Source organism: Octopus bimaculoides, chromosome 11, assembly GCF_001194135.2.
Source record: "Octopus bimaculoides isolate UCB-OBI-ISO-001 chromosome 11, ASM119413v2, whole genome shotgun sequence".
Taxonomy (NCBI): domain Eukaryota; kingdom Metazoa; phylum Mollusca; class Cephalopoda; order Octopoda; family Octopodidae; genus Octopus; species Octopus bimaculoides.
This window is the reverse complement of record NC_068991.1, coordinates 40,490,689-40,516,031: the sequence shown is the minus strand read 5'-3', so window position 1 is coordinate 40,516,031 and position 25,343 is coordinate 40,490,689. Positions and strand designations below refer to the sequence as shown.

The following is a 25,343-nucleotide window of genomic DNA, read 5'->3' as shown; positions in this document are numbered from 1 at the left end:
TATATATACACATACATAGACACACATATACATTCAAGGACAACTTAATGAGGGTCAGTAACCAAATTTATGGCTGGTGCAAAGTCCCATCCAACCCTAAGGTGACAGGGTGGTGGAACAGTGTAGTAGATATGCCATTAGGATTGGAAGAGTGGTGGAAGCAGAAAGTAAGAAGTTTGCCAATGTTCTGCAGTGTGAAGTCCAGAGGTATGAAATATTTTGGATTGAAAGACAGTGTCAGATGTTGTAGGAGAGATTCAAGTAGGAAAACAGACAAATTACTAATCCTTTCAGGGAGGTGGCCCTGTTCGATATGTAGAAAATCTGTAGGTAGAAATTCCATAAGGTGTATCCAGTGCACATAAGAGGTGCAGTAGTGTCATAGGAAGATTAACAGAGAAAGTAGTCTTTGTAAGTGGCAGATGTGCCAGTACAATAAGCACTTGGAATGAACAGAAAATACATGGTTACTTGACTGATGACTACAACTGCAGCTGCTTATAGTTGCTTGCGGAGTACAAAAGAGATTGCTATAAGATGACAGTGAGGGTGAAATTATACTTCCTCAAATGCCTGGGGGATCCTTAGCAGTAATGGATAGCTTCTGTTACGTAGGTGATCAAGTTAGCAATGGAGGAAAATGCTCCAAGAGAGTAGTTGCAAGAATAAGAATGAGCTAGACAAAGTTCAGGGAGCTACTACCTTTGTTAGAAACAAAGGGCATCTCCCTTAGAGTGAAAGGCAGATTGTATGATGCCTATGTACAAATAGCAATGCTATATAGCAGTGAAACATAGGCTGTGATTGCAGAGGGTATGCAAAGGCTTGAAAGAAATGAAGCCAGCATGCCCTACTGGATGTACAATGTCAGTGTGTGTACGTGTATGTGTTTTAAGAGAAAAATAGGTATAAGAGGCATCAGATATAGTGTGCAAGAGAGAAGACTGTGCTGGTATGTGGATTCATATGAATGAGGACAGCCGCATAAAGAAGTGCCAATCTCTAATTGAGAGGACCTATGGAAGGGGTAGACCCAGGAAGACGTGGGACAAAGTGGTGAAAAATGATCTTCAGATGTTGAGCCTCACATAGGAGATAACAAGCGACTGAGACTTCTGCTGTGCTTCAGAAGACATGTCAAGTTCAGTGAAATTGTGGCCATCCAAACATAAGTGTGTGTCTTTTATGGCCATGTCCCCCACAACACATTTGATCTATCAAAACTCCCCCATCTTCCCAACACCTGCAGCAGGCCTTGTCCTGCACCCACCTCTCTCATATATCTATACACACACTCTACATGCCCTTTCATTCTTCCTTACACCCCCTCGCCTCTCCAATTTCCCTCACCATCACTTGCTAGTCATGTCTTCCCCATCTCTAAACAGATCCCCTTACACTCTTATGGAACAATCCCCACTATCCACCTTTGTACTACTTATACCACTCCATTGTTCACTGTGGGTAAGGCCTCAATACATCTCCAGCACCATCTATTTCTCTCTCTTTCTTACTCTGACTATCTTTCTCTCTAACTCTCATCCTAACTATTAGGGTGGCCAAGTATTTCTTCTATAATAAAACAACTATCCCTGTTCCGCTATCATTCTCTAACCTCTTGCCTAGCACACAGCCACTTCCCTCGGTTCCACTCTTTCTCTTAACTAAGAGGTCTTTGTCTTGCAAGTTACTTGGCAACCCTACTGGTGCCATGTAAAAAGCACCCAGTGCATTCTGTAAAGTGGTTGGTGTTAGGAAGGGAATTCAGCTGTGGAAATCATGCCAAAACAGACAACTGGAGCCTGATGCAGCTCTCTGACTTGCCAACTTCCGGTAAACCATCTAACCCATGCCAGCATGGAAAATGGACAATAAATGATGATGGCAATGTATGAAAATTCAATTTTTTTTTTATAAACAACCTATCAATGTAATTTTCAATCAAATTTATATGAATTTTGGTGTCTTTAAAAATGTATTAATATGTATAACTTGAATTCATAATTTTCATGAATCCTCACTTTCAAAATACAATAAATTGATATTGCTAAGATCTATTACAAATTAGTTAGTAAAAAAATAAATTTAATAAAACTGCATAGGGTAATGGAATACTTACATTTATAGTGCAGGCTCCAAAGAAAGCAACTAATACAGCAACTACGTTGACAGTCAGTTGAAATTGTAAGAACTTGGCAATACTGTCATATACGTTACGACCCCACATCACAGCTTTTACAATACTAGTGAAATTATCATCAGTTAAGATGATGTCTGAGGCTTCTTTAGCAACATCAGTTCCAGAAATGCCCTGGAAAGAAGATAAACAAAATAGAAATAGCAATGAATAAGAATACATAACATTTTCTTTCTTTGAAACTAGGATAATTTTACAGACATATTGATAGTTCTTTCTCTATAAAATTGTTTGAGTTAACATTATCTTCATCATTAATTAATTATATTTCCAACCAATTCAACAATCTTATAAACAGACATTTTATTCAAAATATTCTTGCTTCTCATACATAGAAATATCTATAGATATGTTATCATATTGAAAAATGTGTCTGATTTAATAGAAACTGCATGTGTCAATCTGACCATGGAGACTACTAACTGTTTTAGAAAAAGATGATGTTAGAATCTGTTACTGGCGTATCCAACCATTATGTCATATGATACCCAACACTTGATCTTGTAGAGGCCCCAACAAGACCCATTTTAAGGTACTGAGTAAAGCACAAAAGATTAAAAGGCTGTTTCATCTATCTTGTCATCTATTCAACAAGAAAAATCTTCATGGAGTTTGTTGGTGTTATATTTGTTGAAGATGCAGTGTTAATAGCAACAAAGTTGTAAGCAGAGTTCCTGCTTATTGAGAAATTGGCATGAGTATCGACTGTGATTAATTGGTTATCTGGAATCAGAATGCATAGGTGCACCTGCCTTCTTTTCATATTACCTAGGCTGTATTTCACAACTTGACATATTTCATTAAACATCACCAATAGAATCTGTGGATTTGTATACAGGTCAATAATGATTAGCAGTTAGTTTGTTTCTTTAATCTGATGTAGTGAAGTTTGGATTACATATCACAGACAGAAATACTAGTAAACTACATTCTCATAATTTCGTAAATGTAAGGGAGAGAAATCAGGAAAGCATTGACACCTCATACACAGATACCAGATTTACAGAAGAATTACAGCCTCATTAAATATGTTAAATTTTTAACTGACATCGAAATGATCTTGTAACTATGATATGCTACAAAAATAGGTGTTACGCGAGTTATCTTCTCTTGAATACATGTTCTGTAATGTTCGTCTGTCTAGCAACTCTCATTCTTCTGTTTTGCAACCCACTTCTCTGGCTATATTTCTCATTCCCACAGATATTTCCCAGCTTTCTTTTTCTGTTTTTGAACACAAACATTCACACTTCTGATTCTATGTATGTGTGTGTGTGTATATATATATATATATATATATATATATATATATATATATATATGATGGGCTTCTTCCAGTTTCCGCCTACCAAATCCACTCACAAGGCTTTGGTCGGCCCAAGGCTATAGTAGAAAAAACTTGCCCAAGGTATCACGCAGTGGGACCGAATACGGAACCATGTAGTTGGTAAGCAAGCTACTTACCACACAGCCACTCATATATGTGTGTGTATATCTACTATATATTTGTGAAAAGGGCGGATGTTGTCTCACGAGCAGTTGTGCACGCAAAAGTGTTAGTAAATGTGGTCGGATTGACTTGAAAATTTGTACACCTATGTTAAGAGTGTATGGAAGAGTTTGCTCAATTGAAAGGTGTGGCCACTAGGGCAAAATTCCTCATCTTTAAAATGTGGCCCAAGTGGACTCGAATGAAATCGGATTATAACACTAGTGTATATATATATATATATATATATATATATATATATTCTTTTATTTGTTTTAGTCATTTGACTGTGGCCATACTGGAGCACGACCTTTAGTTGAGCAAATCGACCCCAGGACTTATTCTTTGCAAGCCTAGTACTTATTCTATTGATCTCTTTTGCCAAACCTGTAAGTTACGGGGACGTAAACACAGACACACAAACATAGACACACACATATATATGGGCTTCTTTCAGTTTCCTTCTACCAAATCCACTCACAAGGCTTTGGTTGGCCAGAGGCTGTAGTAGAAGATGCTTGCCCAAGGTGCCATGCAGCGGGACTGAACCCGGAACTATGTGGTTAGTAAGCAAGCTACTTACCACAGCCAGTCCTGCCCCTATATATATATATATATAATAAGGGTAGAAATTAATATTATTAAATGATACCAATTTAAACCAGTGGTCAGCATATGTAAATAAGGGGAGAGTCCACTAAGTGGATCCCTTGTATGCTAAAAATAGATGTCAAACAATCCTACCATAAAAAATAACACATTTTTAAGGGTAGAACGGTTTGATGTCTATTTTTAGCATACAAGGAATCCACTTGGTGGTCTCTCCTCTTATTTATATTTAAATATATATATATATATATATATATATATATATGTATATATATATCATCATCATCGTTTAACGTCCGCTTTGCATGCTGGCTTAGGTTGGACGGTTTGACTGAGGACTGTGGAACACACAGGTTGGAAGCTGATGAAGAGCAATGATGCAGTGGCACAGGGTCTAGAGGACAGGATTAGGGAGTGGAAGGTAAGCCTAGATATACAACAATGATACTCTGGACCAAAAGGAGTGGCAATCCTAGAATCACGTGTGATCTTGGGATTCATATGAGCAATGATGCCTCGTTTCACATGCATATCACCAAGATGGTGGCAGTGTGCAGGCAAATGGCTTGATGGATTCTGAGATCCTTCAGAACAAGGGACCAGGAAACTATGCTGGTCCTATGGAGGACATTTATCCTCAGCCATCTGGACTACTTCTCTCAACTGTAGTCACCTTACAGTGTAGGATTAATAGCAGAACTTGAGGTGGTTCAGCGATACTACATGAAGAAGATTGCATCAATGGAACAGCTGAACAACTGGGAGAGATTGAGAGAGCTACAACTCTACTCCCTGAAGCGAAAACAGGAGAGGTATGCAGTGATATAGGTGTGGAAGATACTGGAAGGGCTGGCACCAAATTTTGGACTTGAGAGTTATACCAGACCTCGAATTGGACGTCACTGCACTGTTTCATAAGTTCCAGCTGTCTCATCTAAGGCGAGGACCATGTACTGCAATTGCTTGGGATTCAAGGGACTGCAGCTATTTAACGCCTTGCTGAAGCATCTGAGGGATCTCCATGGAGTCGGGGTAGATGGTTTCAAGAAACAACTTGACCTCTTGCTATCCAAAATCCCAGATGAATCAATATCAAGGCAGGAAACTCAAAAGAGGGCAGTGGTATCGCACTCCCTCCTTCACCAAAAGCCAATCACATAGAATCGACCAATCAAAAGGTGATTACATTGATAGTGCCCCAGCATGGCCACATCCTCAGGGCTGAAACATATAAAAGAATATATATATATGTAGTTAAATCTATGTCCAGTCATAGAGTGACCAATGGTTTCGCATCTAAAAAGAGTTTAACTCCATAGATGTCTTGTCAGACTTTAAAGCCAAAGACAAAAGTTACATTTGTCTTTGGCTTTAGAGTCTGATGAGATGTCCATGGGGCTAAGCCATTTGTGGATGTGAAACCATTGGTCACTCTATGAACGGACATAGATTTAACTACATATAAATACATTATTACTCTGTACTTTAGAGCGTGCTTCTTTTTCGGATATATGATTCATTGACAATATATATATATATATATACATATATCAACAGAAATATATACCTTAATAGAAATATGGAAGTTACACTGGTAATGTTGAAGTGAAAAATTATTTAGATGTTATAAGAACTGTCTGGAATTAAGGTGGGCTACTTACCAATGCCCTACAAACTTAAGCAGTATTTGTTTCTTCATACTAATAGTACAAGTTCAACAACATTCACTCAACATTTGATGCAAACTTCAGAAAATATCTTTGAAGAATGTGAAATATTATTACCATAGCAAAACCGACATCAGCTTTTTTCAAAGCAGGTCCATCATTTGTGCCATCTCCTGTGACAGCAACTACCTCTCTGTTGGCATTAATTCGACTGTCAATGATGCCTTTTACCAAAGTATATTTATCTTGTGGGGAAGATCTTGCCAAGACTCTCAATTGAGGCCATACTTGATCAAACAGTTCCTGCTTAACCTAAAGGATAAAATAAGATTATAATGAAAAGTTTTCACATAGGAAACAACAATAATCAACATTATTTGCATTGTCAAATTCATTGAAGTGATTTTAGGACAGGTTTGGGGTGCTGAATCTGAATATGGCATCAGTTTTTCCAGATTGGCACCAGTGCTTAACATAATTGAAGACCCTACATTTGAGAATTTATCATTGTTAGCCTTCTGATCCCCCATCATTTTTATGATAGTTGCTGAACTGAGTTTTATGTATTTATTTCATACTGCATGATGGAATTAAAAATATTTTAATTTTTAATAAAACATCAGAACCTACTGACATAAAATGCCAAAAGAAATACCACATTGTAACACTAAAAATCATGAAAAAAATAAGCAAAATATTTTATGGCATCTTATGCAATAATAGTCTACACGACAATATGCAATTAAATATATCAAAATATATCAATCAATCCCTTAAAAAAAACTATGATTTTTTGTGTGTGTGTGGTTTAGCAGGACATTCATGCTGAAGGGTTCAGCACGAGCCTGTCATCATGTGTCTGTCCCATCTGCCTTGATACCTTTTGTTTATCATTCTTATATCCTGGTGGAATCTCTCCCTTTGTTCCTCACTGAAATCTTCAAGATTCTCTGGAAAATGCCCAAGTAGTTATTTCAGAAGACTAGAATCTACAATGAGTTTACAAATATGAGGAAGCAAAAAATATTCTCATTCTTCCTTTTAGTTTTTGAATTCTCAAGTCCAGGAACGATCTGCAAATGCAAACATCATCATTGTCCAAACTTTTGGCAAATTGCTTCAGCTGTTCAAGTCTGCTATAGAGGGGATGACAAATGATGTTTTCTTTTTGAATTAAAGATTCATTAATGATGTTCACTGTCCCTACTGCAATTGTCTCCCTTGAAATCCAGGTCATTTTCCGCTAATGAACAGTGGCGGTTTGTGTAGAGGCACTGTGGAACTGCAGTACCCACTATTTTGATATTGTTGACGACATTCAATATGATGAGTCCTTTTTTTTCTTTAATTCTTCCTTTATACTTGTACATTATATAATCCTTAAGCTTAATGTCAATAGCCATTCCCTAGGTTATGGAAAAAAATACAAAAATCCTTGTATAGAACTGTGTGCTTCACAATTCCAGCGATGTGGTGTTTGGCTGTTGTGTACATGCTCGCATGTCCGAGATAGGAAACTTCAGGCTAGGGACAGAGAGCAGTGCCAGTAAAAGGTAGTGTTTCTTTTTGACTATGCATGTGTTGTGCTTAAAAATGTGTTTATATTCTTGAATGTGATAAAGTATAGAATTAGATTATTATCCTGCTTTCAGCATCAGGATTTGAAAAATAGGGCAGATTTTTCCCCCTTTATTCTGTGATTTAGGGGGGATTTTTGAAAAACAAGGGGTATTTACAGTGGTGTTCAGTGAACAAATTAAGCACACTACAATCAAACGCAAACCAATCAAGTTTATGTATAACTATTCTTTTTGTATGTTTGTTTCCTTTAACATAATATTAAAACGACTAAAAATTTTCTGAAGCAGTACCCCCAACTCATTTTATCTATGAGCTGCCACTGCTCATGAAACAAAGTTATTTCATATAGCTGTTTTGCTGTCCAAGATAGAAATTCACCATCCTTAAATCAAAGCAAATAGACTAGTAGTGCTCATGCAGTGTTTCTCTTAGAGAATTTTGACATTTTTAATTGAATGAGCAACTGATAAAGATGCCTAGCAGATTTCATTGTGTAATAAAAATACATTTCAATGTTCTGGTGGAGCTGTCTATAAAAGGTCGCCAATCTCGTGGTTGATATTCTGGTAGTCCCATTTGGAGAAGAAGCCCAGGGATGCTATTGTAGTAGAAAATATCTTCATCTTAGCTGAAGTGAGGAAGAAGTGCCTCCTCTCTTTTTTGCTAAGCTGTTACTTTCACTTCTGGTTGTAGCAGTTTTCTTTTAGCCTGGATGCTTAGGTTCAGGGACTGCTTTCAAAAACTGAAGTCTCATATCAGGTCGTAAAGTTTTTTTTCTTGGGGAGTTGCTTTTGTGTCAATAAGCATACTGCATATTTATTTTCACCATTACAATCTATACAATCATTTTTTCAACATCTGAAAAAGGGAGGTCAGGCACAGAGGTAATCAGTGGTATAGGAATTTCTTTGCTATTTGGTACTGGTCACTGTGGAGATTCCAAATTAAGTTATTCCCTTGTTTGTTTTTTATGGTAAAAACTGAAACCTTTTATATTATTAACAATACAAAAATAACAATCACTGAAGTGGTTTTGCAGCTTAAGCTACCATAGGCACTCCAAAGTTTTAATTTTTTTCTTTGTCCATTGCTGAAGGGAATATCCCACCCCAACCAGTTTATACAAGGGGGTACTGAAAAGTTCCTGGTTTTAAGGGTATCATAAAACGCCTAATTGGAGGTTCAACCTTCCGAGTTCTTTTACAGGGCTTAGTAAAACTGAAGGACTACTGCAATAAGTGTATGAATCCGAGAGGGGGATAATTTGAATAAAATTATTGACTGATCCTCCTGTATTTTCTTTTACCTAAAGTCAGGAACTTTTCAGCACCCCCTTGTATATATCAACACCACTGACATAATGACTGCTTTTTCTTAAAGAATCATTGTTTCAGGGGACAAAAGCTAAACTCCTTCAAACATAAGTTGAAACTACAAAAAGCAGTTGCGGTCTTCGGATGGCATATTATTTTGTATGCTTTAATTTGGTTTATAGGAAAATAAATGAATATGATGAACTAAAATAACGAAACCTCCAAGCACCATTATCCAAACTTTTAATTATATCAAGTATATATTTAAGCATTGATAAATGAACTTAAAGTGAAAAGAATCAGCTTAAAGAAAACTAGACTAACCTCGCCAGTAGCTGGATCTCTGATTCTATGGTTAAATTCTCTGCCTTCAATCACCAGGAATTCTTCACCAGGGCGAAGAATACCACATTTTGCGGCAATTGATCGTGCTGTGTTAACGTTGTCCCCGGTTACCATTCTTACGGTGATACCAGCCTCTTGACATTTCTTTATGGCACCAGGAACCTAGAAAAATAAAAAACAAAAGACATCCATCATTCAGGTGGCATTGATTACACTAGTCAGCAATAATTTCCTCAAGTTATTTAACCATCATACATAGCATTTCCATGACTCATCCTAAACTAATATTTCTTGGCACTTATCCTTCTGCAAGCACCCAGTCATTTATTTTATTACATAGAAACATGGTAAATGAAGGATCCAAAACAGTAATTTGGGAACAACTTATTTCTCTGGTATAATATTCAGTTAGAAGAGAAAAATATAAATTTAAAATTTCAAAGATGTTAGAGATGATGCATTTCATAGAATATTTTGTGTCCACCATCATCATTATTTTAATGTTCACTTTTCCATGCTTGCACAGGTCAAACAGAATTTGTTGAGGTAAATTTTCTATGGCTGGATGCTCTTCCTGTCATCAGTCCACTGTTTCCAAGTAGGGTAATATTTATCCTTGTCCAGATATGTTTTTCATGGAGAACTGGAAATGAATGATACTGCTTGTAGGATGGTGGCAGTCACAACTATAAACACACACAAGACTTTGGTTGACCTGAAGCTATAGAACATATTAGGTACAACACAGTAGGACTGAATCAGAAACCATGTAGTTGGAAAGTGAACTTCTTAACCACACAATTATGTCTGCAGAAAATCTGAAGACAACAATGTTGGCATAAATTGGCAATAATTAGTTCATAGAAAAATTTGATAAATTCAATTGCTGAGAGGAGTGAAGAATCTACAACATAAGCAAGAGAATTATTTCCAGTGAAATGGCTGCAATAAAGGAACACACCACATCACTTTGAATGTGTGCATTTATCAATATGGAAAACACATTTGCCTGAGATCAATTGGATTATTGTGAATTTACACCCGACAGACAAGTGGAATCTATTTACTTCTGTCTATCAACTTGGAAAAGATATAAATTCATTAAATCCATTAGAGAAATTAACCATTGTTAGGCAGATCTCCAGTTCAGAGGAAATTTTGGAATAGGAGACAAATATCTGTTCTGTAAAAAGACTTGATTGAATATCAACAAAAGCATTTCTGTTGGCACTATTAGCTATTTCTATAATGGTTAAAAGGAGATAAATTAATATTGACATATGCTATTGTAAATATACTAACCTCACTTCGTACGGGATCTTCAATACCAACAACAGCAATACAAGTCAGTCCTCGAATAATTTCATCTTCTTTTTCCCAGTTAGGTTCTTCATCATAATGAGTTTCATTTTCCTTGGCAGGTCCTGGAAATTGACATTTTCAAGAGTTGATAAATATTATTTTCTTCTAATATTGCACTCAAAAATTAAAAAAACAAAACAAAAAAAAAAAAACATTTATTGCACTAAACAAGTGAACATTTGTTTTTTGGTAAGTATTTTTAATTTAATGGCCACATGAATAGGCAGAATCATCCAGTTGTCAGATAGAATGCCTTAGGTGCATTTAGTTACAACCCTTTATGTTTTGGATTCAAATCCTATCTAAGTCAATGGTGCCTATTACCATTCTGGGAGATGGGATGCAGATAAAAAAAAATAATGTCCCACCAAGTTACTGCAATTGATTTAATTAACTTTACTCCTTACCTTAAATTTATGACTTTGCATTATGTTGAAATTCAACATTCCTTACTTAATGAAAGCATAACTATATTAGATTTTATTTTTCAGACAATAAGTATACAAAGCTCTGTGTGTGTGTGTCTAAGTATGGATATGAAAAATAAAAGACAATATCTGATTAGAATAGGAAAAAAATGCAGAATCTGAAGAAAACAATGTTGGCCTAAACTAGCAAAATTTGTCCATAGGGAAATTTGATAAATTCAATTGCTGAGAGGAAAAAAGGATTTACAACAGAAGCAAGAGAATTATTTCCAGTGAAATGACTGCAAGAAAGGAACACACCACATTATTTTGAATGTATTCATCAATCTGGGAAATACATTTGCCTGGGTACTGAGAAAGCTCAGTAAGAGTAAATGGTTTGTGAGAGCTGTGTAAGCTAAGTATGTGAGTGCTCTCTTATAGTTAGGATTGGTAGCAGGCTGAAATAGGATTTTAGTTTATTTAGAGGTTCAACAGTGCTCTGCTTTCAGTTTTTTAATTTTAGGAAAAACACAAGAGTTCATGAATAGATGTTCATAGGGGTTTTTATACCAAGATGACTTGGTTCTTATTGGAGAATTTAAGAGAAGCAGAGAAAGATCTACACTAAGAAGAATGATCTAGAGTACAAAGATATAAAAGACTAAAGTGCAAGTTAGCAACTGAGAGTAAAAGTACTCAGTGCCACCAGAAAAATAGCCTTACTTGATAATTAAGAAGAAAGTTAATTAAACCTGTACAATGTATCATTGCAAGCAAGCGTTATACAAATATTACATAAATAATGCAATAGAAGATTTGACAAGGAAGTAAGATTTCTATGCACAAAGCACCTATGAAATTCATGAACTGCTCAGATAGCTACGTAGAAGTTGTGGTAATCCTGAAAAAAAGATATCACAAAAAGCATAACCTTCTTTACAATTAATTTGGAAGAAGTGAGGTATTCTCAAATGTAAAGGAGAAAACTCTAATCCTTTCTTCTATCATTCGTTTCTGTTCCATATCTTCAAAGGGTTGGACTCTTCACTTCAACAGGATGTTAAGAATTAAGTAACCTAATTAGTGCTGGAAGTGCTTGTAATAAAAAGGAGGGAAAGATGTTATCTCTATTGGCATAAAATGAATTTTTCTCTCAGAGTAAAAAGACCTTATGATTACAAAGTGTGATGCTGAATGAATTGAATCCTTCAGCATTCAGATTACTCGATCTAATATAAAGCTTATTTATGTAATGCCAAATGTAATGCATATTTATCCACATTGTTTTGAATTAATCATGCATCATCTCATAACTTCAAGATTTTGATGGCGTGATTGTTACATTGAAGGGTAGGTGTAAGGGGTTGGATCTGGCCAATTTGAATGTAAAACAGGTAGAATATTTAGGTCATCTGTGATTGGTTTAGATGCTAAAGTGTTAATATGAGCATTGAATAAAGAAGATATGTTGGTGGCCAGTATTTTCAATAAGCAATTTCAGTCATCATTATCATCATCATCATCGTTTGAGTATTGAAAACAGAAAATCAAAATCATATCAGTATCTCAACTATGACAAAATAGTTGCTGTTTAAAACAAACCAGGTTAGCTGTAAACAAGCAGATCCAAGGCATACAAAAAGTCAGCTGAAGGGACCCCTGGTCTTTTGCACCCGATAACTTTGTTCAACAAGAGACCTTACTGCACACTTTGACATGTCGTGGTAATGATTAATCCTACAGGGTGACAAACAAACCATGTGCTCTCTCTACTGTTCTGTTTATTTCTGTACACCTGTATATTCTGGTAAGTGGCCAGAGTAGAGGTGGACAAAGTAAACTCATTTAGATCATAGCAGTTGTTGGTCCTTTGCTTTTATCAATGGTGATGTGCATCTCAGTTGAGTTTAGGAGGTTCTTAAGACTATTGATAACACAGCTCTTTCAATGTTTATATGTGAAAGATGACTGAAAAGGTGAGATAGTAATTTAGGATGATATTGTATTAGTATGCAGAAAGTAGTGTGATGGTGGTGTTGTAAATATACCCGAGTGTGACTGTACCTGTAGCAGCTAAGAGTGCAAATATTAAAATCTGCTGTGGTAATAAATGTTGCCCTTTGTAAGTCTTGGTGGTCTGCTATGCCTAGTATTTATGATCTGTTGTGTGGCTTGTGAACAATGTGTGATGAGGCAACATATGTTTTATGACCTCTGTAATTTATAAGAGTCTATTTTAGAAAAATTGAGGGCCACATATATTTCAAAATGGATCTAACATATTGGTTTACTAATTATTGTTGTTGGTAAAATGCTGTTCCTGTATGTACTCTAAGTACATTATGACATTGTCTTGCTTTCTTTACTATATTGTCTTAATGTTCTGTGACTGTGGTAGAGGTAGTATATATGTAATCTCTTGCAATTTTTTTTTTCTGTGTGTGTGGTAAATTGCTAAATGGAATGGATGGTTGCAATTACTGTTTTTTGAGAAGACGGGAAAGATGGTAAATTTGGTAGTTGGACCTCTACAAGTCTGTTGTTTTGGAGTAAGGATTCTTTGTTATAGATGTAAGGTTGGAATAGTTGTGCAACTGTGTTGAGATGTGAGAGTGATGACATTCATCTGCTAATGAGGTTATGTATATTTTCTGTAGAGGTGCAGCAAGGCTGCACTTATATAGATTAAGAAGAGTGGGTGAGAGGATGGATAACTGTGGCACTCCGTAAGACAAATTCCAAAATTCTGAATGTGGTGCTGTTATTATTACACAGGTTTGATAGCCATCATTTTGTGTTGTTTCTTGAATAGGTGTTGGACATTTTTTTTGTATGACTGGGTAATGCAAAACAGAGTTAAATGTGTTGTCAATGTAAATGGTAATTAGGATTATGTGCATGTGTGTGTGTGTGTGTGTGTGTGTGTGTGCATGTAGGGGCAAGAGAGGGGTTAGTACTGAAGCCATCATGCATTTTATTTGTAAAAGTAGTGGGTAGTGTGGTGGTTGAATGCAATAGTCTGCTTACATGTAGTGAGTTGGAAAGAGGAATATGTGGGTGGGAAATCTGAGAAAGATTCCAATTGAGTTTCTCTAGGATTTTTGAAGGTGTGTATAAGAGGCTGATTGGTCTGCATGGTGTTGATTCACTGAAGTTTTATTGAATCTGCAACAGTGAACTTTGGTTGTTTTCCTGTCTCATGTCTTTGTTTTGTTTCTTCCACAATTACATAGTGTATCCTGTGTTACTAACTGACTTCAGAATATCAACAGTAATCTGCTTTTATAAATGATAATCTAGACCATAATTCAAGAATGTAAACGAAAAAAAAAATTTTCCTTACCATGAACAAAATGTTTAAATGCCAAGCACAAAGTTCTCAGACCATAATTAGCCATTGGCTCAATAACATTTGCCACCATATCTTCCTGGTCTTGAAGCGAAAAAGGTTTGGGATTTCCATCATGCCCAAGAATAAAGTCACACCTTGTAAAAGAAATTAAAAAATTTTATTAAGGAAATTATTACATCTAAATAATCTTTACTTACACTAGTTCATGTATTTTTTTTTTTTGTTGGTACATTTTTTAAAAACATTGTACAAAACAAAAAGCAATTAACTTACTTTTTTAAGACAATTTCAGATGCTCCTTTTGTATATAACCGAAATCCTTCTTCAAGCTTTAGTACTGTACTCATAGATTTTCGAACAGAGTTGAAGGTATAAATTTTATAGATTTTATCAACGGGAGTTTCTTCTCTCAAGGCATCATAATCTTGTCCCAAATCCAATACAAAGCCTAGAAGTGAACATTCAGTCTTATTACCAATTTGTGTTGGTAACGTGGAGGCATCTTTACTTAGCTAAAAAAAGAAAAAGAAAAAAAAAATGAAATAGAAATGGATATAAATGAAATATATATACAGTAATGTCTTGATATACAAGTTCATTTGTTCCAGGAGACCACTTGTACAGCAAAAACTTGTAAAACAGATCAATAATTCCCCATAGTAGCAAAGCTATAAATCGTAATTCGTTCATAGAAAAATATTTTACCTATAAAATTTATAATACCCATAAATAAATGGCAATAAAACAACAGAGGAATATAAAGAATATTTTATGTAAAATAAAAAGAATGTCAAGATCATTGATAATAAGAAATATTATTATTATTATAATTGTTTTCTGAATCACTTTCACTTGCACTAGACTAGTGTACACCATCACTTGTAGACGCAATTGCTGATTCACAAGCACTTGTAGATTTCTTTTTAAAAAACAAGTCTAGAGTTGTTTGCTTGGGAGCATCTGTTGACAACCCCCACCAATCCAAAAAAGAAAAAAAAACACAGACAAAAGAAAATTATATAATTATGAAACTAACTTGACATTTCATTGGCAAACAAACTGGCTTGAGATTTTATTCTGTTATACCTCAGTCAGGTGCCTGTGGCCATGCTGGGGCACCACCTTGAAGGGTTTAGTTGATCATCACCATCAGTACTTAATTTGAGTCAGATATCTATTCTATCAGTCTCTTTTTTTTTTGCCCAACTGTTAAGTCATAGGGAGATGAACAAACCAATGTAGCTATCAAGTGGTGAGAGTCAAACACAAACACTAAGTCACACACACAGAGGACTGGCTTCCATACACTTTCCTTTTACAAAATTCATGCACAAGGTATTGGTAGGCCTGAGGTAGTAGAAAACTTGACCAAGATGCTGTGTAGCTGAACCGAACTCCAAACCATATAGTTGAGAAGCACATTTCTTAACCACCCAGCTATGACTGTGAAAGCCATCTGATGAAGCAGAAACAATTAAATCATAGAAGTAATTTTGGCCATTTAAGAACACTTCCAAAACTCTAACATTCTTGTTTATTTCTTAATAATTTTTTCTAATTTTGGCACAAGGTCAACAATTTTGAAGGGTGTAGTAAGTTGATTACAATGATTGAAATGTGCAACTGGTACTTATTTCATTGATTCCTGAAAGAATGAAAAGCAAACTAGACCATGGTTTATTTCTTAATTATATTAACTAAAAGTCAACAAGTTTCATTACACTTTTAGTCTTGGTCATTAACACACCTCTACTACATCTGGAATAGAAATGGAATCATGTCAGTAACAAGCTGGTAGAAGTGTGACAACTTATTCTTTTACAGTCTTAGAAATCAATAATATAAAAAAAAAAAATATATGAAAGTGAGTATAACAGAGTTTTATGTATCCTTAAATGGTTAAAAAGGCCTTTTATGTAAAAAATATTTTTATAAGATAACAAGCTGTGCCAACTCAATAATTCTGAGATTACTGGACATATAACATTAGTAGCAAGTTACCAAATTTTAATAAGTTAAGAAAAATTATGCATTATGCAAGAAGAAAATAGATCAGAGGAAAATGTAAAATTCTGCTTCCATTTCAACATTGTTACCTAGAAATTCTAGGAAATATGGTGCAAATGGTCTGACATATGTATCTGATTTGGTTGAATCAGCATTAGTCTCCAAAATGCCAAATTTTCTTTGTCTGCTATATCTAAACTATCTCTGCAATGTTTTGGTTTATTTATGTAATAAAATTTACATTGTTGTCTTAAAATTTTCTGTCATTCCTGATAGATTTCTGTTGTTTTTACATTTGTTGCGGCATGTTAATTCTTTCCTTGTTTGTGCTGTTAAATATATTTTGTCACAGTGGTAACTGAAAAGTAGGACAGACAGAGTTTTCACCCTCTCTCTCTCTATAATATCAGGTTGAATAAAAAGTAAGCAACACTTTGAACCATGAAGTATTTGTGCTGGATTTTTGCAGTTATGGATTTAAAAAAAAAAATTTTTTTTTTGCAATTGTCTGATAATACAGACATAGACTTGCCCAAATGCACCAATATATTAACATTGATTTTTTTTCACCATTGTTACAAGCATCTGAAATGGAACTGTCAAAGTGCGATATTTGAGCAATTTTGCTATCCAACTTTAAAAAAGGATGTACAGCAGCTGAAACTGCTCGCGATATCAACGAAATGTTTGGTGAGGAAATGACCAGTGAGTGGTCAGCTTGAAAATGGTTTAAATGATTTTGCAGTGGACACCTGAGCTTGAAGATTGTGAGTGTAGTGGACGCCCATCTGTCATCGATGATGGTCAATTAAAAACTGTCATTGAGAAAGATCCATGTAAACCACTAGAGAACTGACAAAAGAACTTCAAGTTAGCCAGAAAACTGCCTGCAACCATTTGCATCATCATCATCATCGTAAAACATCTGCTTTCCATGCTAGCATGGATTGGACGATTTGACTGAGGACTGGTGAAACCAGATGGCTACACCAGGCTCCAATCTGATTTGGCAGAGTTTCTACAGCTGGATGCCCTTCCTAACGCCAACCACTCAGAGAGTGTAGTGGGTGCTTTTACGTGTCACCCGCACGAAGGCCAGTCAGGCGGTACTGGCAACGGCCACGCTCAAAATGGTGCATGTGATTAGAAAATCAAAAACGCTCGAAAATTGGGTACCACACGATTTGAATGAAAATCAGAAAATGTGCGGATATGAAATTTGCTCATCACCTCTTTTCGATAACCAGACCGATCCATTTCTCAACCATATTGTTACTTGTGATGAAAAGTGGATTCTTCACAGTGGTTGGACCAAAATGAAGCACTGAAAACCTGCCATAAACCTGAGCTCTTTAAAAAGAAGGTTATGGTGACTGTTTGGTGGTGTACTGCTGGACTCATCCACTATAACTTCTTAAAACCCAGAAAAACCATAACTGCAGAAACATTGCCATGAAATTGCCAAAATGAATAAAAAATCTGCTACTTTTCCGTTCCAGACTGGTCAACAGAAGAGGACCAATCGTTCTTCATGACAATACTCAACCACACATTTCATTAATGATGCTCTAGAAATTGAGGGAACTTGGCTATGAAGTTCTTCTCCACCTAGCTTATTCCCCCAGACCATTCTCCTACTGACTACCACTTTTTCAAGCACCTTGATGGTTTCCTACAAGAGAAGGAGTTCAAAAGTCAAACCGATACTGGAAGTGTGTTCAAAAAGTTCATCAGCTCCAGAACTCCAGATTTTTATGTTACCGGAATAAACAAACTTGTAACTCATTGGCAAAAGTGTGTTGATTGTAATGGTACTTATTTTGATGAATAAAATTGCCGTATTGCTGAAATATATTGTGGTGAATTTCATGATTCAAAACGTTGCTTACTTTTTACTCAGCCTGATTTAATGTGTGTATGTGTGATGGTAGTGAATTTATATTATTTGGACAATGAGGATTCAGTTGTTCAATTGAATTACCTACACCTAAATTGATATGTAAATAGCTAAGCGTTTCATACACATGTATTCTCTGTAATCACCAGGCAGAACCAGCAAGACACAGTGTGCGACAAGGCTGCATCTTTTGAATTCTGGGTACAATCCACAAGACAGACTTCTTTACAGTTTCTGTCTACCCATTTTCAGTCACAAGGTATCATCACCATCATTCACTTGTCTAAAACCATAATAAAAAGTGAGATGAATGTTGTTTTTCAATAGAATGAACTCTGATCATTTTATAATTAAGAACAAAACTGAAGAATCAAAACTAATATTAAAAACACTTAATATTTCCATTTTTTCCTAAACCTGAAATGGTTTGTGAGCATTTGTATTTTATTAATTTTCATTTATTCATTAAATATATGAAGAAAATTAACAGTAACAAACAAAATAATAAAACTTTGTGAGTGGATTTGATAGATGGAAACTAAAAGAAGCCTGTCCTATGTATGTATGTATGTATGTATGCATGCATGTATAAATATGTCTGTATTGTGTTTGTCCCCATCACTTCTTTACAACTAGTGATGGTTTGTTTATGTGCCCATATTTTAGAAGTTCAGAAAAAGAGACTGATTGGACAAACTCAAAAGTCAGTATTGGAGTCAATTTGTTTGATTTAATCTTTCAAGGTAGAACCCCAGTATGGCCACAGTCCACTGACTGAAATAAGTAAATGAAAAAAAAATTAGGAAAAAAAAAAACAATGAACCTAAGTAGATAAATTTGATGGGAATTATCCAACAGGATATGGAAAGAAAATATTGGAACAAACCATAAGTCAACAATAATAGTAATGAAACGTGTAATCTACTTACTATAACTTTAGATGTATATCCACTGTTGATTGCAATGGTATGTATCAAAATATTGCTTATTGCTGGATTTATATCATTAAAATTTGGTGTTTGTTTATAGTGTATGCCTGAGGAAGATAAATATATACAAGTTTTAAACTACATATATAAACATACTTTCAATTAAGTCATAGAAATGAAAATCAGTTTTAAAAGATATTAACCCTTTTGATACAGTATTTTTGTTGAAACAAACTTGTATTTCAATTAATTTTGAAAATAATAATTTAGTAAAATAGCTATCATTATTAAGCTGGTGTTTGGAATATAAATGTATATAAGAAATTTTGATGGAAGGTTTTAATTTATTTTCTTCAAAACAGTAAGTTTTTATCATAGCAACTAGGGACAGTCTCAGATGGATTGGTATCAAAAGGGCAAATGCATAGTGAAAACGACACAATGTTTAAATGAGATGGCCAGGTGGATAGAGTAAAGGACTATCTGCTCAAAGTGTAAGAGTTCAAACTCTTTGTTGGTATTTTGTGGCGTTTTTTGGCAAGAACTCTTTATTTTACATTGCTTCAGCTCATCCAGTTGTTAGGGATTGGTATCAATTTGTCATTTATAACTGGGATAATTTATGATCATAAACTGATACAAACAATTGACTTTATTGACATCTGAAATATTTATCCTGTGCAGTGCTCAATATTTAGACACTCTAACAGTATTTGCTTACATGCTTTATCTGAAATAATTTTTTAATTGTGCCAGAGGCCAGCTCTCTAGACTCAAGCACATGTTAATGATGAATCTGAAATGAAGAATATGTTAGGAACTGACTATCAGAGAGGAAGTTTTCTTTGAAGTTAAAATCAGAGTTATCAAACACAAAATGACAAACTTCCAACAAAAACTCCAGCAAGAATGCAACTTAGTATCCAGAAGTTCTGACCAATACTTTCGAAAAAAGCTAACCTGGATGAAATGACAAATAGAAAATTACAGCACAGAACAGTTTAGAACAGAAGATAAAGTAGATGGTAAGGTGGTAGGTATTTTAATGAAAGATGAACCTAAACAAAATGAGGTGGTAGAAAGGGTGGAAATATATGGTAGAGTACCACTGGATCCAAAGTTAAAGTTGTAAAGCTTTCCCCAAAGTTTGCTTTATACAATAAGGTCAAGGACATATCTATCTTATCTGATACAGAAGTATGTTTTATTAGGATGAGCTGAAAATTATATTATGACAGTAAACACTGTAACAATAGATAACAATAAGTTTGATATTAACTCCCATACCCTTTCACTTTTTTTGACAAACAAATCCTTTGAAAGGATTTGCTCAGTCAGCTTACCTTTCAAGAAAAGAATCTGAATGTTATCTTATATCAAAGCTACTAGAGAGACAAGATCCAGTAAAATTTAAGTTTATAATATTAGAATGTTAAAAAGTCTCATTGGCTTGAGATCAGTGTTAAAAAGAGTCTGACTAATCTAAGAAAACAGAACTAAAGAAATTGCATATTTCCCTACAGATAAGACAAGATGTCTTTTGACATTCTGTTGAATAATGTCAGCAGCATGGTATCATACATTAAAGATATGAATGAGGGGGCCATAGTCCTAAACACTTGCATAGGATTGTGGTGCAACAGTTTACAGGCAGGAAAATGAATGGCTAATAATCTCCAAGCAAATGGTACTCTTATATGTCTTATACAGACACCAGTAAATATATGTGATAAAACAGAAGACCCCCTCAGCAGAATCAATGATGGTAATCTTAAATACGACCTCACTCACTATGTTATAAGCTGTATGGATGTAGTTATGTAATTTCATTGTATCCATCCACTGGTAGAGAATTTACCACTGCAAAATGTGTGGAACTGATTAGTGATAGTTAGATGGTGTTCCATAATGCAGTAAAGAATACCAACTAAACATAACCTGGTGAATTCCTGTTCCACTTGACCTAAGAAAGGTAGACACCTATTCTTATCATCTTTGCTTTTAAAAAGCTATTGAGTGAATATAGATGTTCACAGTATTAGAACCACAGTTGTACATGCAGCAGGTATTCAGTCTTTAAACTGTCTTAAAGAGCCATATATTTAGCTTTGACATGAAACTTTATAAACAAATAAAGGATGGTTGGAGTTGGATACATCGCCTATCTTGTTTATGGTGTGGTATAATGGGCAATTTAAACAGAAAATAGCTAAATAGTAAGTATAACCAAGCGTTGTACTCTGAGTTTGTGGATGATATTAACCTTGTTGTCAAAATGATTCCTCACACTGATGACATGAATGAAGATGAGTACAATAAAGATGAGTTTGTGGATGATATTAACCTTGTTGTCAAAATGATTCCTCACACTGATGACATGAATGAAGATGAGTACAATAAAGAGCTAAGCAAATTCTATCCATGGTAGCATTAAAGTAACAATTGACTATCCCATTTAGGCACCCAAATAGGCATTTACCAGACACTGAATGACGGATAAAAAATGGTACTATAAACAGTACATATAGAAAAGAAAAATTTAAAAATGAGTGAATTTTAATTCTATTTTAACTATACTGTTATAATGTAGAGCTTTTCTAAGCTCTCCAGGACTTTCAAGAGTTGGTGCTTAGTGGTTTTAAGATGTAAATCAGAAGAGGCTTAAATATTGCCAGATGATCTTGTACATATTTTCTAGCTACTGAGTAGAAACAGAATGAAATGTTTGCAGCAGATGTAAAATTTCTGATTTGTAAGAAATCCAGTACCTTATCCACTCAGTCATCTCAACAGAAATTTTAATTAGTAACTTCATATTAACTCAAACAGTAGCTGTTCTCTTAATAAAACCTCTAGACACTTACATCCAATGTAACTCTGTACAACTGTCATTCTATTCGTGGTCAATGTTCCAGTTTTGTCAGAGCATATAGCAGTAGCATTTCCCATTGTTTCACATGCGTCTAAATGACGGACTAAATTATTGTCAAACATCATTTTCTAAAAAAAAATAAGATTATAAAACATTATAAAAAAAAGTAAATAATTTCCATTGTAATTAAATAACTTTTATATTCACTAATTAACTAGAATCATTTCAGAAAACATGACAAATAATTTTTGTACTTTCTATTAAAGTCATTAATTTAAAAGATATTTAATAACATTTAATATACGATACAAATAAGGTAACATAATAATTTCAAATTTTGGCACCGGACCAGCAATTTTTAGGAGAGGAATAAGTCAGTTACATTGATCCCCGTGTTCAGCTGGTACTTAATTCATCAACTCCAAAAAGATGAAAGGCAAAGTTGACCTCGGCAGAATTTGAACTCAGAATGTAAAGATGGATGAAATGCCATTAAGCATTTTGTCTGACATGCTAATGATTCTGCTAGCTCAATGCCTTACTAATAAGGTAACATAATATCATATAAAAATAAGAGAATGTATGACTTTTACTAATGACAAAGCTAAATTAAGAACTCCCTGTAAAACTTACCCGAACGGAGTAAGCCAGAGCTAAAGTGACTGCCAGAGGTAAACCCTCTGGAACTGCAACAACTAGAACTGTAACACCTATGATAAAGTATTTAACAAAGAGCTCTAGATATATTGTAGTCTTGTCACTACTCCAAACTTCTTTCTTTACTGCAAACTCGTGGATACAGAATTTCATGACGAGAATAACAACAGTCAAAACAGCAATTGCTGTGCCTGTAAAAAAAAATAAAATAAAAGACATTACATTTTTAGCAGTTATCTTTAAGAAGGATATAAAATTTACATTTATTTAGTGGTTAGCTTTAAAAATATTGTATTCTTGGAAGTAAATGAATAAAAAACATTGACATTAAATTTTGTAAGTCTTGCTAAATATCACACAGATAAAGAAAATAGCTTTATAAAATTGTAACTTACCTGCATATCCAATTTGGATTGCTAATCTAGTGAGTTTTGATTGTAACACAGATTTTTCTTTCCGCATAACTTTTTTAGCTTTTTCTTCTTCCTTCTTTTCAACACATTCTATTTTCTCCTCTTTCTGGTTTTCAAGAGTTTTCTTATGGCTTCCTGCCTTATGTTCATTGGTGTTTAAGACATTATTGGAATTGCCTGTAGCAATGTTACTAGGAACTGAATCTGAATCTGAAAATGTAAGATGAAACAAGGTATTATTGCTAACTGATACATGAGAGAGGTGTGGAAAGGATGTAAGGTATCTTGAGAATAACATTTTCAGTTCTAACTCAGACAGCATTTATTTTCTTTATATTGTGTACTTGTATTATTTAATCACTTTGTTTCAGTTTACATTCTAGTAGATTAAAAACAACAATTCTCCAGTTCGCTCTCTCTTTATACATATAAATGGAGGATATTTCAAAAGAAAACAAGATTTAAACACAAATGTAAAACAAATTTTCTACACAATCAGTTTATTCAATATTTAATCTCTACAGACTATTCTCTTTATCCAACAAATACTTAAAATCAGTTTTATTCAGTATTAATGAATAAAACCGACTTTAAGTCTTGATACTGTGAAGTATTTTAATTAAAAAAAAAAAATCACATGAGTTATGTGCAAATTCAATTCAGTTGGCTCAAGAATAAAACTATTTATTGATAAACAATGATATATCAAAGGCTAAAGTATAATTGGCACTGAAAAGATTAATATTGATATAAAATTTTTTGAGTTTTCTAAAACACTGCAAATTTTTGACAATAACTAGCATTGATAACTCTCTCAAAAACGTTAAATTGGTATAAAAGGTTTGTCATATTTATCAAAGTTGAAAATAAAATTACACATTTTGAAGTAATTTTTATTAATCACAATAGACATAATTAGTTTTAATACTCTCTTTTTATCAAGAAAGAATCTTAGAATAAGTTGATGAAGTATCAGATGATTTGGTTGATAGCTGCTCATTTGGAGAACATTTATTGCTGCAAGAAATGATCAATGGTCAAGTAAATTGGATAAGTTAACATTCATGAGTTTATAATCCAAGGAATATGGACAAACACTTGATTCTTGTGATTTTTCTTGTGCTGTGTATCTTTGGTTATCTTACAGAAGCACATTTTTTTTTTATCACAATATAAAATCCAGTTCAAAAATGATTCACTAACTTTATGCATGTAAAAGTAACACAAAATTTTCTTTGCACAATTTTTTCTTATTCTTGCTACTCATTAGACTATCAATCTATTCAATGGTTTAACTGTTTCAGATTGAAAGGACATCTGATCTTGGATTGAGAGACACTATGTTGTTTAACTTATCTTTCAAGTAGCTTTATTAGTATCTGCTTCAATCATAGTTTTTGGCATCCCTGTTACCAAGAATTCTAGAGTGATTTCTGACAGATGTTCCATTGATGTCTAGATATTACAATATTGTACTGAATGGTAAGTTTTGAGGTAATGGATCTCATCCGTCACCAGTATCATATTTATAACAAATTGTTGTTCAGTTTCAACACATATAGCTTAAGACAGCAAATTTGTTTACAGGAAAGGACTGCTGTTTTAATGCAGCAAAAAAAGTTAAATGGCTGGCAAGGAAAATGGAAAAAGAAATGATGGTGAAATGCTTTTAATCAATAAACAAAGAAAAAATTTCTTGTACCAACCCTGAACTTTGACAAGCATGAAAACCTTTTACCATGACCAATTAAAATCAAATTCTTAACTGTATGTAATACAACTGAGTAATAGTTATATAATACTAACATGTTCATTAGTTTCATCAAACCTTGAACATAAGATTTTGTTACTTTTTAAACAATCGAAGAGAGAGATACAATGATTTTCTAAGCACATGTTGGTAGGAGATAAAAGTTTCATACAAGTACATAGATATATTTTTTTAATTTCTTAAAATCAAGTTTCAGAACATATCAGTTTTAAATGTAATTAATTTTTACATAACTTTAATGATTTGTGTAATAGATTTTGTAGAAGCATTTGAATTCAACAATAACAGTCCAAAACTGAAAAGAGGGGTCGAGGGGAACAAATGCAATAAAACATACAAAAACAATCCATGTGCACAAAGCATAAGAAAAAATATCACCATAGAAAGTGAGTAATTAAATGAAAAGCAAGCCATAGACAATTACACTAAGCTAATTTGACCTACTCTAAATCTTATTTGCTTTCATCACAGT

The 25,343-nt window shown here is 34.2% G+C and overlaps 1 protein-coding gene across 17 annotated transcripts in view; it reads right to left on the bottom strand.

The window, feature by feature from the left end:
• The window catches only part of LOC106883701 (plasma membrane calcium-transporting ATPase 2), a 319,550-nt gene that overhangs the window by 31,054 nt on the left and 263,153 nt on the right, over positions 1–25,343 (bottom strand). For all 17 annotated transcript variants that reach the window (XM_052971734.1, XM_052971718.1, XM_052971728.1 and 14 more), the window contains 10 exons: positions 23,083–23,310; positions 22,664–22,878; positions 22,023–22,158; positions 19,159–19,265; positions 14,599–14,837; positions 14,317–14,459; positions 10,504–10,625; positions 9,181–9,363; positions 6,080–6,274; positions 2,120–2,311 (listed from right to left, as the gene is read on the bottom strand). In XM_052971734.1, the coding sequence (XP_052827694.1) occupies positions 2,120–2,311; positions 6,080–6,274; positions 9,181–9,363; positions 10,504–10,625; positions 14,317–14,459; positions 14,599–14,837; positions 19,159–19,265; positions 22,023–22,158; positions 22,664–22,878; positions 23,083–23,310 (1,760 nt within the window). The remainder of the gene's footprint in view (positions 1–2,119; positions 2,312–6,079; positions 6,275–9,180; positions 9,364–10,503; positions 10,626–14,316; positions 14,460–14,598; positions 14,838–19,158; positions 19,266–22,022; positions 22,159–22,663; positions 22,879–23,082; positions 23,311–25,343) is intronic.